Genomic DNA, 17222 nt, shown 5'->3' on the forward strand with positions numbered 1-17222 from the left:
CACGTGGGGAAGGAGGTGGGGCAGTGCAAGGGAGGTGAGAGCGCCGTGCTGCTTGTAGCCCCCGCGAGTGGTCAAGAGGAGCCACCTTGTTCGTGCTGCGGTATCTCGGCCGTTGCCTGCGCCCACCACAGGTATAGCAGGGCCCCCGATCCGGGAAGATGGGTGGCCTGCGGGGAAACCCAAGGCAGGGATGTGAGAATCGGTGCTTCTTTCACGTGTTCCACTCCTGTTTGGAGAGAATGGCCCAGCGCCTGCTTGCGATCGTCCCGCGGAAGCGCTGCCCCATTGCCCCTTTCGCTCCCTCCCTCCCCGCCACCTTTGGGTGCGCTTCGAAAAAATGGGATTTGTAGTCCAAGGCACCAAACGGTTGGAAAGGCCGGGAGGTGATGCCGTCAGTTCAAAGGCTGCGGAGCGGGGGTGGCTAGATAGCGGGTCAGGCAGATCGGGGGGCGATCGGGTGTCTTGGTGCGTAGTAGTTTTTCTCCCGCCGAGCAGTCGAGACGGCCTCGGCCCTTCCCCGACCGGCCTGGTGTCCGCAGGCGGTGTGTAAACTCTACGGCGGTGGGGTTGGGTTGCCGCTTCCAGCGGATCCACGCGGTGGTTGGCAGCCCTTTGGTGCTGAAGGGCGTCAGGTTAGTGGATCTAGGGGACTTAACGCAGCCCCCCCCAAATCTTAGACGGTGGATCTCAAGTTAGCGGCCTGGAATCGCTACCTTAGCCCTTCACACAGCCGTGAAGATCAGGTGGGGGAGGGGGGAGTCTGCTGATGCCTCCACGAGTTCCCGGGCGAGAAAAGATCGGTGAGCTGCAAGTTTTATTGGCTGTACTACCACTGTCGGAGTGCTAGGGGGTGCTGCTGCTCTTTTGACCTTGTCCTCCGACCAGGATAAATGAATGAAGCACGTGTGACTGGTCCAAAAGATATGCTTGACTTCTTAGTAGACTTTACTCTCTTCTTTCCCTCGCCCTCCTTTTCTTTCTCCCCTTTGCATTTTTTCTAATGATAGTGGTTGAGAAAAGCTGCCTTTCATGCTTTGATGTTCATTTCAGTTGATACCAACCCGTAGATACCATCTTAAGCCAGTTTCCCAGTGCACTTTGCTCCAATATGAAATGGGGGGAAGGTGCAGGCATCATTTATGCATGTAATTCTTTTAAAAAATAAATTCTGATAGGATGCGACTACTGTATATTATTACAGTTTAAATAAGATTATCAAAGTTTTTGTATTAGATTTGGCATTTTGAGGGACATTTATGAGCACTCCCACAAAATAGTTAGTTGCTGGTGTTTCAAACACAGAATGTTCATACAATAGAAAGCACACACATTAAAATGAACCTTGGACTGCAGCAGCCCATCTTGAGCAGGGAATTTGGTTTTATGTAGCACAGTATTGTTAGTACTGATTTTCGTTAATACAAAATGTCTTTTATTATTTACTAAATAGATTTGTTGGAATTAACACCTGAATCCATATTCCTGCCTCCCTGGTTGACAATACAATACATTTTCAAAGATCCTTTAAGAGTCAGTTTGTTTTAATGGTTAAGGCAGGCTAGAAACTTAGGTGAATGAGGCCAGCCTTTAGACATGAAATCTGGCTGGGTGACTTTGGGCCAGTCACTTCTCTCACCCAACCCACCTCACAAGGTTGTTGTGGGGAAAATAGGACGAAGTATGTTCACCCTGTTTATAAAAAAATAAAGTTGGGAAATAAATAAATCTTTAAAAAGTTGTAGGCCAACATGTGATCCCTTTTCATGGAAGTGACCTGTGAGTTGAATTCAAAGGCATTGAATTTGGCATAGGTAGTTCTACTGTAGTGATGATCGCGCTAGTTATAAATGTTCTATAATTTATTTGCTATTTTAAAAATCAATCCTATTTTGATGAGTTGTAGCAAGTCACTGTCATAGACTTACCATATTGCACAACTCTTCTAAACCATGTTGGGAATGAATTTGGGATTTCTGGACCAGCATATCAGTCGCACATCAATTTAGGAAATATTATTTTGACATATAATAGACATGATTATGATCCTTTTCCATTCTTGATTGACACTAACTTGCATTTTCAATTTTTTTTCTTTATAGAAATGCTGCGTTTACCATCAGTGCTACGTCAACTAAGGCCGGTATCCAGAGCCCTGGCCCCACACCTTACTAGAGCCTATGCAAAAGATGTGAAATTTGGAGCAGATGCCAGAGCTCTTATGTTGCAGGGAGTAGACCTTCTAGCTGATGCTGTAGCTGTCACTATGGGACCAAAGGTCAATATAAGTCCAAATAAGTCCACTATGTGGAGATTTACTTGTGAAGTGTCTTGATTTCATGAAGAGCAAAATCCAAAGTACTTTTGTGGCTTGATTTATCTGAAGTGACATAATTTCAACAGGAAAATAATATGCATTATGTGGACATCACTGGACTTAAATATAATTTTTATGATGCTAATTAGATTTTAATTAACACTTTTCTATAAAATGTTTTGAAATTTACTTCCCTGTAGCATGTTAGAATATTGAGCACTATTGATATCAAATTAATCAGATAAGCTTAAAAAACTAGTGAAATTCTCCTGAATTTATAGCTATGTTTGAGGTCAATAAAAGTTGACTTAGTCTAATGCAAATAGATTATAATATCAAGAACAGGCCCAACTATACAGCTTATGGACAATAATATGTACAGGTAGCCTTCAACTTCATGACCACAGTGGAGCCTGGAATTCTATATGACCAGACTCAATTTTTGTCACTATTTTTAGGTAGAATTGTCAAGTGAATAATTTTGAATAAAAGTACTCTTTTAAACAAATACAAACTTCCTCGATAGCATGATTGTATAGTTGCATATTTCCTTGGACATATCTCCTTTTGTATGCCAGGTGGTTTTTGTGCACTGCTTTTGCAGATGCATAACCCTGTTTGTGCATAACTTTTTTCCAATATAATTATCTTTTCCCGACATAATTATGCCTTTCTGTTATGTCTTAATAGCATTTAAACTAATTTATTAATTGCTGTAAAATATTGTCTAATCATTAAGAGGTCTGAATAAAACCTAAATTTTACATAAGCTTTGCAGGTCAATGTTTTAACTTTATATGTTATTTCAGGGAAGAACAGTAATTATCGAACAGAGTTGGGGTAGCCCAAAAGTGACAAAAGATGGTGTGACAGTGGCCAAGGCAATTGACTTGAAGGATAAGTACAAAAACATTGGAGCCAGGCTCGTTCAAGATGTTGCCAACAACACTAATGAAGAGGCAGGAGATGGTACAACTACTGCAACGGTACTGGCACGTTCAATTGCCAAGGAAGGATTTGAAAAGATCAGTAAAGGAGCAAATCCAGTGGAAATTAGAAGAGGTAATACTAACCTCCTTTCTGATGTGAGTTTGGTAAAAGGAGGTATAGTCAGACTTACTCAAATTTTTCTAAGTACTTTCAGATGAGCCATTTTTGTTACTGCTTCCATAATTACCAAGGAAAAGTGAGACATATATTGATATCTGCATGGTGTTACTCTGATGAAGTATATATTTTCATATTGTGTGGATTGTAATCTAACTGTAGCTAGGTCATTTGGAGTCATACAAACACAAATATTTACATACCAGTTACAAAAGAGTATGAGGCTCTGATTTAAATTTCTCAACTTTTAATACAGCACTGTTTCTAACCCTCCCATACAGCTCTCCCATATCCGTTTTCCCATCACTATTACAGTGCTGGATAATGTTGAATGGGAAAGTGCAAAAAAAAAGTGGTTTACTTCAGCTTCCTCATATTATTTCTTCTGAGGCATAACAGATTTGAACATGATCATAGTAATAGACTGATGTCTATTTACTTGAGACAAAATTGTGCATATGTAATAGGGAGAGAAATTTTACCACAGCAACTTTACTATGGGGAGAACGTGAGGACAGTATCTCTTAAATACCTATTTACTGCTAGGTCCATGGATTATTTAAATTAATACTTTCTGCTTTTCAGGTGTGATGCTTGCTGTGGAGGCTGTAATTAATGAATTGAAGAAATTGTCCAAACCAGTCACAACGCCAGAAGAAATCGCTCAGGTAATATCATCTCAAACTTAAGCAACTGATTCTGTTTTCCAACATGGCTTTGCACAATGGATATATTATTTAGGCTGCACCATTTAACAAAACCTAACTTGGAAACATAATCTTTAAATATGTGGTGTGATATCATCTTAAGAGCCTTGGTGGCGCAGTGATTAGAATGCAGTACTGCAGGCTACTTTTGCGGCCCAAATCCCACCAGGTTCAAGGTTGACTCAGCCTTCCATCCTTCCAAGGTTGGTAAAATGAGGATCCAAATTGTTGGGGGCAATTTGCTGACTCGGCAAACTGCTTAGAGAGGGCTTTAAAGCAGTGTATAAGTCTTAAGTGCTATTGTTATTACCAACTTTGTAAAATGAGGTGAGATTTTTGTGTTTAGTTTAATTTCCTAGATAATGTGACACATAATTTGTCTGCAGGTTGCCACAATATCAGCAAATGGGGATAAAGAAATTGGTAACATAATCTCTGATGCCATGAAGAAGGTTGGACGGAAAGGAGTTATTACAGTGAAGGTAAGGGTTGCACAAGTACAACCCTATGTTCCTTGAATTATTTTGGTTTGTTTTATGGTACCATTTTAAGACTTACTGAAAGCATCTAATGAAATGTGAAGTATGATGTTTAGGATCCTTCATAGTATTTGTTAATACAAGATTTAGGTTGGGCAATAAAATGTACATGTTATGTACCATAATTTAAAAGCTGGGTTTTGTAATTTCAATTATTACAAATTGAGCATTTTCCTCTTTCTCTGTGAAAACTTACTGTTAGAAGTATCTAATCATACTAGTTAATTTTCCTAATCTTTCAAAAAATAGGATGGAAAAACTTTGAACGATGAGTTGGAAATCATTGAAGGTATGAAGTTTGATAGAGGCTACATCTCTCCCTACTTCATTAATACAGCCAAAGGTAAGATGCTCAGATCCATCAGTTTTTTAGTTTTAATGGTAAGAATAAACTAATTCATGAGTAGTGGAGTTCCATTGGTCCTATTCATTTTTATTTTTGTATTCAAACATGTTTTTCTACAAAATACAGCAATTTAGTGCCCTAGTTTGACCCAATTGGTCAATATATTGTTAATATTGGGCTTGGGGATCCTAAGGAAGTATGCAGTCCGTTAAATGGTTACATTGTATATAATTAAAGTACTCTTCTGTCTCATACTTTAAATATAGCTTTTCATTTTTTTAGGTGTTTTTGAAGGTAGAATATTATTTTACTTATATTTTAACTGCATGTCACTTTTATTATTAAGTTTCTACCAGTCTTAAGATATTAATCTATAGATTGCCCACACATAATAAACAAAAAAATACAAAATGAAGGAGCTAAATGTTCTGGGATTTAGAATGTAGACAGACAAGTACATGCCATACAACATTCCAGACTTTAACAATTCTGTCAATAAGGCATTTTTTTAAAAGTCCAAATAATGAACATGGCAGTACCTGGAGATAGCAGATGAGAAAAAACTGGAGAAAATCCAAAAATACACAAAGACCTGCAAATAAAAGTAGAATGATTGTGGCAAAAGAAAGGAAAGGCAGTACCAATAGTGATAGGTGTTTTCTTCAATTTCGATATATCTGGAGCACCACTTGAACCTCATTGGCATTGACAAAATCATCAGTTATAAAAGGCAGCTTTTTGGAACAGTTTACATTTGCAAATTAAGCTTCTAATATTAAACAATATCTGCCTATGTCAGTTCATTAGAAAGGACTCAATACATGGACAAAAATGCTGAATGCGATCTAAATATCTAGCTGATTATACAACAGTAACAACTGCAACGTGCAACAGTAACAACTATTGTAGTAATTGTGATCACAGCATTTCTACAGGGTGCCGTAATGGAAATTTTCTTTCAGCTAAAAATCAAAATAGCTTTGTGGATCCATCTTCACATGGAATTTGAATGTGCATGTTTTGCAGTTGCCACTGGAGGGCTCTTGCAGACTCCAGATGTGTTGCCACTGCTCTTATTATGTTCCTCTGCAGGACAGAAATGTGAATTCCAAGATGCTTATCTCTTAATCAGTGAAAAGAAGATCTCCAGTGTTCAGTCCATAGTACCAGCTCTTGAAATTGCAAATAATCATCGTAAGCCCTTAGTCATTATTGCTGAAGATGTAGATGGAGAAGCCCTCAGCACACTTGTACTAAACAGGTAGGTTTGATATAAAGATTATTTTTAAATGCACTTTTTCCAAAATATTTTCAGTAAAAGAAGCTGCATTTGTATAATTAGTTTTAAGAAAGGAAGTTTCTCTCCCAAAGAAGAATTTATGATATGTTCGTGTTAGTAGACTGTGTATTGCTGGAACAGAAAGGGTATTTTTAAGCATTTGGGAGCAGATTTTGAAAAAAAATATAGGGTGACAGGGCAAAGTGCTAAATGAAAGTGTTCATACATGATAATTTACTTTATCCTGCAGTAGTAGAACAGCACCCAATCTTTATTGTCTGACAAAAAGGGAAATCTTGTTCTTGATTATTGGTGGTAGGAATTGAGAGTAAGTTATCAAACAATTATGTACCTATTTTAACAAGACAGTTCAATAACTTGTTAATATAGTAGCTGTAACTGTATAGTAGGTCTGATTTTGGTATTACCATGCAAAAAGTGAAAGACTAGCTAGTTGCAATTGAGGCTGATGCTGCAAACTTAAGGTAATCTTTAGTTAAACAAAAAATTATTCATTTAAAACACAGGTTTTTAACCTGGGTCTGCAAATGTGGGTGGGAAAAATTACAACTTTATCTTCACTAATTTCTACCTTAAATTTATCTATTCATTAAACTATTTTGGCCCAACTCACCTCAGGATTGTTGTGGGGGAAATAAGCAGGAGGAGGAGGAAGGTGTGTTAGATATGTTTGCTGCTTTGAGTTATTTATAAAAGTAATAAAACTGGATACAAATAAATGATTTCTGTATCCAAAGTAATTTATGGCTTTTAAATTCCCAAGATGTTTTTTTAACTTCAATAAATCTCACAATTATATCCTTAAAAAGAATAATTTTATGATTGATTTCAATCAGGGCATGTTTGATTACTTTGTTATATTCCTGATATATTTTAATATTTTGATAAAGGTATTTCAGAATAATTAGTAACACTAATTATATGTATTTTATTTTAAATTCATTTATTGAAAGGGTCTATAGGTTTCCCCAGACTTGGGTCCATAGGACAAAAAGATTAACTGGCCTAAGGATATTTTTTTGGGATGTGTGTGACTCTTTACTGGAAACAAGGAATGCAGTTTATATCAAAGGTTATTTTGATCTGTAAATAATGGCCAATCATTTCAGTTAAATTCTCAAAATAAGACCTAATTAAAATTCTACAGTGAGGTATCTTGGACTAAAAAATACTAAAAAGATTTCAGAATTTAAAGTGCACACTGCTTACTGATTTTCTTTCTCAGGCTGAAGGTTGGCCTGCAGGTTGTTGCAGTAAAAGCACCTGGGTTTGGTGACAATAGAAAAAATCAACTTAAAGATATGGCAGTTGCTACTGGTGGCGCTGTAAGTAAACCCTAAAAAGAAATGAAAAGATTCTTAAACCACAGAAAATTGGCAGCATTAATGCAAAATTGATAAGTCTGTATTTGTATTATATCTCAAGCTGTAGGATTCTAACCTACTTTATTATAAACTTGACTTACTGCAGTATTTGATCCTTATTTATATCAAAGGAGAAATTGGGTGATGTTTTATGCCAAAGCAGACCAGAGGTTTGAATATAGTACTGGTAGTCTTCAACTTACAACCATTCACTCAATGACTGTTCGAAGTTACAATGGTACTGAAAAAAGTAACTAACCCTTTCTTCACATTACGATTGTTGTAGCATGCTCATGTGATCAAAATTCAGGTGCTTGGCCTTGGCATATATTTAACATAATTACTGTGTCCTGGGATCATGCGATCCCCTTTCGTGGTCCTCTGACAAAGTCAGTGGGGAAGCAAGATTCACTTAATATGTTACTGTGGCAAGAAAGGTCGCAAAATGAGGTAAAACAAAGACACACATTTAACTCTTGATAAGTCAAGGACTACAAGGACAAACGTACTTGGAGAGAGCATTGAGATTTAAACCCACGGGTGCTCAGTTTTGCATTCATGCAATGGTGTAATGGGCCCCACCATTTTAAGGTTCAGCTAACTATCTCACAGAGAACTAGTTTGATTTGGGGGTTTAAAAGCACCAGGGTAGAAACAGAATACTGAGTTCTAGTTCTCTCTTACGTAAGCCAGTGAATGACTTTGAGTCAATCACTCACTCACAATACCAAGAAGAGAGCAAGGGCAAACTATTCCTAAAAATCTTGCCAGAAAAGTGCAGGGACTTGTCCAGGCAGTTGCCAGGAATCAACACTGACTTGAAAACACCAAAACAAACAAACAAAACCCAACTATCTAAAGTACTCTGGAAACAAATGGCCTTCCATGTTGTGAAGCAGAAGCGAGTGTGTACAACTCTGAACTGATAACACCATGCAAACATGAAACTAATAATTTTGTCTTGAACTATATAGATTGAAAAATTACACTATTGTGCCTGGGCGGTAAATGTTTATTTCATATGACATTTAGAAGTGTCTTTAATTTGGGAGAAACTTTTAGATAGTACTTAATGAAGCAAATAAAGAGTGGGTTGTTTAGTAGTGATTATTAAAAATTGTAAAATTGCAACTGGTAACAAAAAACAACTTTGTTCAATATAACCTATTTCAGGTGTTTGGAGAGGAAGGTTTAACTATAAACCTGGAAGATGTTCAGCCTCATGACTTTGGTAAAGTTGGAGAAGTCATTGTAACCAAAGATGACTGCTTATTGCTTAAAGGAAAAGGTGATAAGACTCAGATTGAAAAACGGATTCAAGAAATAATTGAACAACTGGAAACGACCACAAGTGAATATGAAAAGGAGAAGCTAAACGAGCGCCTGGCTAAGCTTTCTGATGGAGTAGCTGTGTTAAAAGTAGGTATACTGTGGGTTTTCTGTCTGTAAAATCAAGTTAACGTGTCTTTTTATGTTGATTTGGCCTACTTAGTTTTCTTAGCTGGGGACATGCAAATTTAATAAATCAATAGAAGGTACCGTGTTTCTCCAACAATACACCCCCCCAATAGGAAGTCCCAGCATGTTTTCTAGGCATAAAATGAAATTAAGTCCCTCCCCCCAAATTTAGACGTATTTTAAAACATGCAAAATGGGGGGGAACTTGCCGTTAGAAGTGCCCCGCGGGCAGCCACACCTTGCCACCAGCCGCTCCTTAACGGCGGAGCATGGAGGGCTCCCTATCCCTGCCAAGCGCCTTTGCTACAGACCCAGGTATGGTGCTGGTTGCAGGCTGGGTTAACAGGCGGCGGAGATGTCCGCCAGCAGTGTTTCAGCCACTTCTCGGGCCTCTAGCTTCCACGGTTCCTGCCGGCGCGGGCGCCTCTCTCACCAGCGCCATCTCCAACAACAGCGTCTGAGTCGCTCCTGTTTTTCCCCCGTCCCCGCAACAACGGGTAAAAAAACATTTTGAGGTACCTGGGAGTGCCACGCGGTGCGTTTTTGTTTAATCCCGAGCGGCTGGTTGGGCGTGAGAAGAACCGAGCGAGCGCCTCCACTGCTGCCCTTGGTGTTCCAGCCTCGGGCTCTGCAAGTTTCCAAAAGTCCTGGTGTGCAGCCTATTCCTGCATTCCAAGTGCGCCCAGGCCGAGCTGCAGCTGTCCCTCTCACCAGCGCCGTCTCCAACAACAGCGGTGGAAGCGTTTGGAATGCGCTTGGAATGCAGGAACAGGCTGCGCACCGGGACTTTTGGAAACTTGCAGAGTCTGAGGCTGGAGTACCAAGGGTAGCAGCGGCAGAGACGCTCGCTCGGCTCTTCTCATGCCCAACCAGCCGCTCGGGATTAAACGAAAATGCACCGTGCAGCGCTCCCAGGTACCTCAAAATGTTTTTTTACCCTGTTGCAGGGACAGGGACTGTGGGAAAGCGGGAGCAACTCAGATACTGTTGGAGAGGGCGCTGGCGAGAGGAACCGTGGAAGCTACGGAGGCCCAAGAAGTGGCTGAAACGCTGCCGGCAGACATCCACACTGTCCGCCCGCTGACCCGGGTCTGCAGCAAAGGTACTTGGCAGGGGTAGGGAGCCCTCCGTACTCCGCCATGATCGACCATTAGGAGTGGCTGGTGGTGAGGCGTGGCTGCCCGTAGGGTGCTCTAGGTGTGGAGGGGGAAAATTCACCCCCGACAAGACGTCCTAGCCGTTTTTGGGGGCTCAAAAAATAAATAAATCCAGCCTTATTATATGAGAAACACGGTCGTATAAATGGCTTCAACATACTTGGGTTTTGATCAACATTACAGCTTAGCGCAGGGGTGGGCAAACTACGGCCCATGGCCACATCCGGCCCGTTGGTCTGTCCAATGCGCCCGCCCTGAAAAAAAATCGCTGCCATTGGTCTGTCCAATCCGGCCCGCCCTGAAAAAAAATCGCTGGGCGTGGCGTATTGCCCTGTGCCGCATGGCCCCCAAAGCTGCAAAACAGTGCGGAGCAATCTAGGGGTAGGAAAGAAAAGAAATTTGCAAAGGCCTCGGCTGGGAGTTCGAAATCACCTTCGAGTGCGACCTCTCCGAAGGTGAGTCCCCGCCGATCCCCTTTTTTTTCGGGGCTTCCAGCCTTAAACTTTGCAAAGGCAAAGCTTGCAGGCTGGAGCGTCTTCCGCCGAGGAGTGGGAAGGGTTCCACCCAGCGGGCGGGGCAGGCTGCTTGGAGCCACCTAAAGCTAGGCCACTGCTGGTGGAGCCTTGCCCTGCCTTGGTGCCCGTTTCCGGCTCGGCGGTCCTGCTCGGCGGCTCCGTGCGGCTCCAGTCCCGCGCTGCCTTGGGAAGGAAAAGGCCAAACCAGGAGCCGCTGAGCCTGAGCCTCTGGTGCCGCTGCTCCCGTTGCAAAGCACTGCCGCGGCTCTTCCTTTTGCCTCCCTTCCCGAGGCAAGCGGGACTGGAGCCGCGCCCGGTAGCAACTCCTGACTCAGGGGCCTCCGAGGAGGGGAAGGAGAAGAGGGGGAAGGGGCGATTCCCAAAAAATCTTGTGCTGACCCGGCCCATCTGTCAAATTTTAAAGTCAATGTGGCCCCGAGCCAAAAAAGTTTGCCCACCTGGCTTAGCGTAAGATCCATGAGGTATTAACTATAACCTGATAACTTACCTGGCTAAGATAGGGATAGTAATCCATCATATCCAGAAGACACTGGGTTGGACATAGTTGATTTAAGATTTAGTTAAAAGTGGCTGTAAACAGTGTTAAACAACAACCACGTGTTGTGAAAATTATATAACAGCATACAGGAAGACTTCATACTTTTCTCAAATGTGATTCATGACAGCAATGATGCCTTGAAAATGGTATTCATTTATGGCCTGAGGCATCTCTTAAAACTGGAGATGGTGAAGTTTCTTAAGTGGTAAAGGTAGTAAAATACTTAAGCGTACCACAGAACTGAAAACTAGTATGATTAGTTTTTTTGTCAAAGGGAGCTATATTTCTTGAACAGCAGCATTCCAATCATACAAGAGAAGTTGTCTTTCCCAGAGTCATTCAGATTACAGGATTTTGCAGATAACTTCTGAGTACAGGTAGTCCTCAACTTAACAGCAGTCATTTAGCAACCTGTTATAACCAAACCAAAATAGGGGACTTATGACCCAGATTCGATGTTCCACCCAGTAGGCCTTTTTCTTGGTCATGTGATTGGATTTCAGGCACTCAGTAACAGCTACATTTATGGCCATTTGCAGCATAGCAATAGCACTTGGACTTACATACCGCTTCACAGTGCTTTACTGCTCTAAATGGTTGAATGTCAGCACATTGCCTCCAACAATCTGGGTCTTATTTCCCTGACCTCAGAAGGATAGAAGACTCAGTCAACCTTGAGCCAATCAGAATTGAATTGCCAAACTGCTGACAGATGGCAATCAGCAGTAGTAGTTTGCAGTACTGCATTCTAACCACTGCCACCACAGTAGTTGCATTACTGTCTTATCGCTGCTTTGCTGAAAACTGGCACTTCTCATTTTCTGCGCAAAACCACACCATAACAAACTCCATTACGGTTGTATTACGGTATCAATGACTACTTGTAAGAACTTGATAACTACGGATTTTTCTTAGGTTGGAGGAACAAGTGATGTTGAAGTTAATGAGAAGAAAGACAGAGTCAATGATGCCCTGAATGCCACTCGTGCTGCTGTAGAAGAAGGCATAGTCCTAGGTGGTGGCTGTGCATTGCTCCGTTGTATTCCAGCACTAGATGTTTTGACTCCAGCCAATGAAGATCAAAAGACTGGTAAGTTAATACCAGTTACTATAACACTTACTTGGACACTTAGATTTGAGTAACTTCCAAATTTCCTATAGTGCACTCTCTTCTTCCCAGTGTAGTGGTCTTTTCTTACTTTCAGAAATTTACTCCCAACTATCCAGAGCTTGTTGAAAGCTGGAAAATAGATAAAAAGACTTCACAAAATTAACTTCCAGATTCAGACTGGAAATTTTATACCTGGAAGTCTTCATTTGGAAAGATAGGCGATGTATCTGAATAATGGTCAGTGTTGGTTCCATCATCAGCAGTGAAATTACTGTAGCTCCCTTTTTATAATACCCAGAACTCATTCATTTTAGGCATAGAGATTGTAAGAAGAACACTGAAAATTCCAGCTATGACTATTGCCAAGAATGCAGGAGTTGAAGGATCCCTGATAGTTGAGAAAATCATGCAAAGCCCGCCTGATGTTGGTTATGATGCAATGCTTGGTGACTTCGTGAATATGATAGAAAAAGGCATTATTGACCCAACAAAGGTAAATACCGAATTTTCTAAAGATTCTGTGATAGCACTCTTGGTGTTTCAATCTTTTACAGAAAACTCTTAATCTATTCATAGGTTGTGAGGACAGCGCTGATGGACGCTGCAGGAGTAGCTTCTCTTTTAACTACAGCTGAAGCAGTTGTAACTGAAATCCCCAAAGAAGAGAAGGATGCTGCTGCTGCTATGGGAGGAATGGGTGGAGGAATGGGAGGTGGTATGTTCTAAAATCTAGGCTACATGGATGCGTATCATGAACTACAGTACATGACCTGATAGTTTAAGAGAAGCTTGGGTCAGAGTCAGGAAGGATGGATAGTGACTGCAGAAAAAGTGTGTTTAAAAAAAAAAGATCACTGTAACATTGTTACTGGATTTCAGTTGTATGATTGTTTACAGTCATTGTCCATGCCTACAGATAATTTATTTTGTACTTTGAATAAAGACATTTGTACATTCCTGATACTGGGTGCAGATCCATGTACCAATCATCTTGTGCTCTGAACTTAAAACCAGTTGAAGCACTTGCAATTCTGCTAAATAAGAAGACTTTATTGGTGCCTGCTGTCACTAAAAAATGCAGAAGCCATTGTGTGCAAGACTGAATAAAATTCTGTACAAAGTAGACAAATATACAATTATGTGACAACTTTCTGTAATAAAACAATTGCTCTAAGGTATGGTATGTATTAACTTATTCACAACATAATCTGTTCATCCCAAGTACTAAATTTTCCAGGACAAGATTTTTTTGGGATTTCAGAGCCAACTAGCAATAACTACTTATTAAAGTCTATTACAATGGTAAGTGCAGCAATATATAAAATTATAAAGATGTTAAATTCAAATACACTGTTTTAACTTAAACTATATTTACATATAGCTAATGCCAAAGTTACAGAAATCAACTTTGGCAAACAGTAGTATCCCTAATTTGTTTTCCAACTTTCTAAAGCAGATGGAGAGAACTATGGAGGAAGGTGGGGAATGTGCTTTGTTAGTACTGTCAGTTCTGCTGGTAGAAGAAAGCCATAAACCTCTAGGCATTATGGTTTGTCATTAACTGGAACATTTTTAAAGCTAGAGTTCATGATTATTCATAGAAGACCCCCGGTATATATTTTACTACAGTACCATATTAAATGTACTGATGAAGCTGAGCCCTTTCTGTAGGATTCATACAGTTTACTAAAATACTGCATATTAAATTTGCTACCAAAGTTTATGCACTAAAACTTTTTTTCCAGAACTGCACACTGCTTGTTAAAGCTAGTTTTGAATACTAAAAATAACTTAAATATGCATTTAAAATAATAACTTAAACTTATTTCAATAGTAAATATTAAACATTGTCAAAATAAGGTTATAGAACTGGTAACAGTGCTGAGTTTTATACATGCTGAAAAGATGAGGGGAGGCCATTGTATATGTAGCTGCCACTCAATGAACTTACCAGCACCTTAGAATTGCACTTGATTGAAGCTTCTATGTACACCTGCATCTTACATGCATGTTTTATACAGTAGTATTATACATAATTGGCAAAAAATGCCCCATATAATTGGAAGCCCACATGAGAAAAAATCTCATGTAAAGATGGTGTCCAAGAAATTTCAAAACTACTTTATGTATGATGCACTTCATGAAGCATTAACTCTTGGGGTATTCTAGTTTCTGGACCATAGAGCTTGCCTGCTCTTCTTTCAAATGCAGCTACCATCTGTTTAACAACTTCATCAAAGAACAATGTGGCAAGCTGAGAATGCAGAAGGGAGCGAAACTCAAAAGAAATCTGTGAAGGAAAACAAATTATCACTCACCCCTAATGATTAAGATGAGTAGGCAGTTGTTTTTATATTGATCTATTGATCTATCCATATTATATTGATCTATCCATATTGGCGAATAGTGGATAAGAAAATTAGGGCAATCATTTTCTGCTACAATTTCAATCTAATATTTATAGATTATAGAGTTTTCTAGCCATGAATCATTTGTCTTCGCTAACCTTAATTGCCATTCAGGTTGTGGTAGTTCTCAACCATATATATAGACAAAATTAGTACTACAGGACTTACAACAAAGTGACATTAATTTGTTTACTTCCCAGTTACGTAGTGCTCTGCACATAATACAATACTTTCCTAGTTACTTTGTCTTGTCTGTATCCCTTCTCCCACATAATCATTCTAGGTTTGCTATGTATTTCCAATTCAAAGTGCTTCATGGTCCTTTGGACACAGTGGGGGCATTCCAAAGAACCTGTCTGTAACTGAAAGCAGCTGTGTTTTCTAGAATTACACAGCTGTCTTGCAGTCCAATCCTAAATACCATTTAATTTAAGGAAGTGCCAACAGGTATTATGTGCATGCCTATATATGGTCACTTCTAAGGACCTTTTCTCTTTAGAATCAACTGTGGTGCACAGTTAAAAATGCCTAAGAAATATATCTCCATATAAGTAGGCTAAATAATTATATTTAAATAAGTACACTGGTCCGCTGGTGCATTTTACTAGTCTTCTATATTCTAAAGAGTAACATTTGTCAATAATAGGCAATCATTTAGCCAGTGCTGACAATTTCCTGTTCAATACAACATTAAAGGTATAAAAAAACCTAAGTTATTCCTTGCTTAATGGTCATTCGGTGACCATTTGAATTTACAATGGCACTGAGCCCTGCAATATTGCCATTTGCAATCTTCATTGCAATCTCCCAACAAGAAAAATCAATGGGGAAGCTGGCAGGTTGCAAATGACAACCATGTGATATCACACTTAATGATAGTGCAGGATTTGCTTAATGATGGCAATCAAGTGCCATCACTAAGTGGTGTAGCATATTGTTTCACAAAGACTTACTGATGGTCACATCCCAATTATCGTTAACTGAGAACTACCTGTATTTGGGGGAAAAACCTGAAAATACTTAAAGCAAAACTATTTGAATTAAATGCTATAAAAATATTGAAATGATAATGAAATTACTAGTGCTAGTGGAATAATTTATTCCATGCACATTAGGAATTGCTTGGAAATGAGCATTCTTTATTGCTTAAAAACAAATTCATTAAAGTTGGATTGCTGCAACTAAAAATTATGGCTCACAAAAGTAATTTTGCAATCATAATTAAAAGCAAACTACCCAGTCTGGCAGAGTGCTTAAGGTACTAAGCCAGAAAGTGGAGATCCTGCCTTAGGCACAAATCCAGTTGGATGACTTTGGACTCGTCACTTTCTTTCTATCCTAGGAAGCCACTTCTGTACCATGCACAATAATATACCGTATATGCCGGCGTATAAGGCGACCCCCAACATTTCCACTCAAAATATAGTTTGTTATATACTCGCCCCCTCTTCCGCATGCCTTCCACTTTTGCACTTTTTTTTTTTTTTGAGGCACTTTTGTCTACCGTGGAAGCGATCCCGTGAAGCTGAAAGGAGCAGCCAGCCTTCTCCCAGCTCCCAAGGAACGAGGCTCGCACTGCCGGGCTCCGCTGAGGTATCCGGCTGGGGCTGTCAGGAGTTGTTACCGCTGGCGCGGCTCCAGTCCCACGTTGCCTCGGGAAGGGAAAGGCAAAAAGGAAGAGCCGCGAAGGTGCTTTGCAATGGCAGCAGCGGCTCCTGGTTTTGCCTTTCCCTTCCCGAGGCAACGCGGGACTGGAGCGCGGAGCCGCGCCAGCGGTAACAACTCCTGACAGCCCCAGCCGGATACCTCAGCGGAGCTCGGGCGGTGCAGCCTCGTTTCCTTGGGAGCTGGAGAAGGCTGGCTGCTCCTTCGGCTTCACGGGATCGCTTCCATGGTGCGCAAAAGTGCCTCAGCCGCGGGCAGCCGCAGTGCTTCCCAATTATTGCCGGCGTATAAAGGCGACCCGGCATATAAGACGACCCCCAATTGGAGGCAACTTTTTCAGGGCAAAAAGTCGCCTTATACGCCGGCAAATACGGTACATATTTAAAATACTTATATAGGAATCAGATATACAGCAATCAGGTATGGTTTCAAAAATACATTTTTCTCTGATCTCAATAGTTTGGAAAGATTATTTTGGTACTTACTGAAAAATCCAAGGTGCATGTCCTTTGATAGCCAGGAATTCCTGGACTGAAGCGCCACACAGTTTCCAGATGATTAAATAATTTTCCATCTGTACACGATGCCTATGAAAAAATTTAAGTAAATTTATTGCATTCAAAATTTGAACCCCATATTTTTAAAATGTCTTAATTTTGATACTTTGTGTAT

The 17222-nt window shown here is 40.3% G+C and overlaps 2 protein-coding genes across 5 annotated transcripts in view; one reads left to right on the forward strand and one right to left on the reverse strand.

Annotated features, from left to right (window-relative positions):
* On the forward strand, positions 1-13651 carry HSPD1 (heat shock protein family D (Hsp60) member 1). Its single transcript, XM_026667948.2, has 12 exons — positions 1-131; positions 2100-2275; positions 3124-3376; positions 4007-4089; positions 4515-4610; positions 4917-5010; positions 6106-6274; positions 7539-7638; positions 8851-9096; positions 12282-12456; positions 12792-12970; positions 13054-13651. Exons 2-12 carry the CDS (start codon positions 2102-2104, stop codon positions 13201-13203), a joined length of 1719 nt encoding a protein of 572 aa, XP_026523733.1. The 5' UTR covers positions 1-131; positions 2100-2101; the 3' UTR covers positions 13204-13651.
* COQ10B (coenzyme Q10B) overlaps positions 13507-17222 on the reverse strand; it is a 16470-nt gene continuing 12754 nt past the window's right edge. For all 4 annotated transcript variants that reach the window (XM_026667951.2, XM_087949533.1, XM_026667949.2 and 1 more), the window contains 2 exons: positions 17036-17137; positions 13507-14767 (listed from right to left, as the gene is read on the reverse strand). In XM_026667951.2, coding sequence (XP_026523736.1) covers positions 14600-14767; positions 17036-17137 — 270 coding nt within the window. In that variant the 3' untranslated portion in view covers positions 13507-14599. The remainder of the gene's footprint in view (positions 14768-17035; positions 17138-17222) is intronic.

The sequence above is a fragment of the Notechis scutatus genome, chromosome 1 (assembly GCF_049901735.1).
Source record: "Notechis scutatus isolate UNSWTSFEM ecotype Mainland chromosome 1, rNotScu1.2, whole genome shotgun sequence".
NCBI lineage: Eukaryota > Metazoa > Chordata > Lepidosauria > Squamata > Elapidae > Notechis > Notechis scutatus.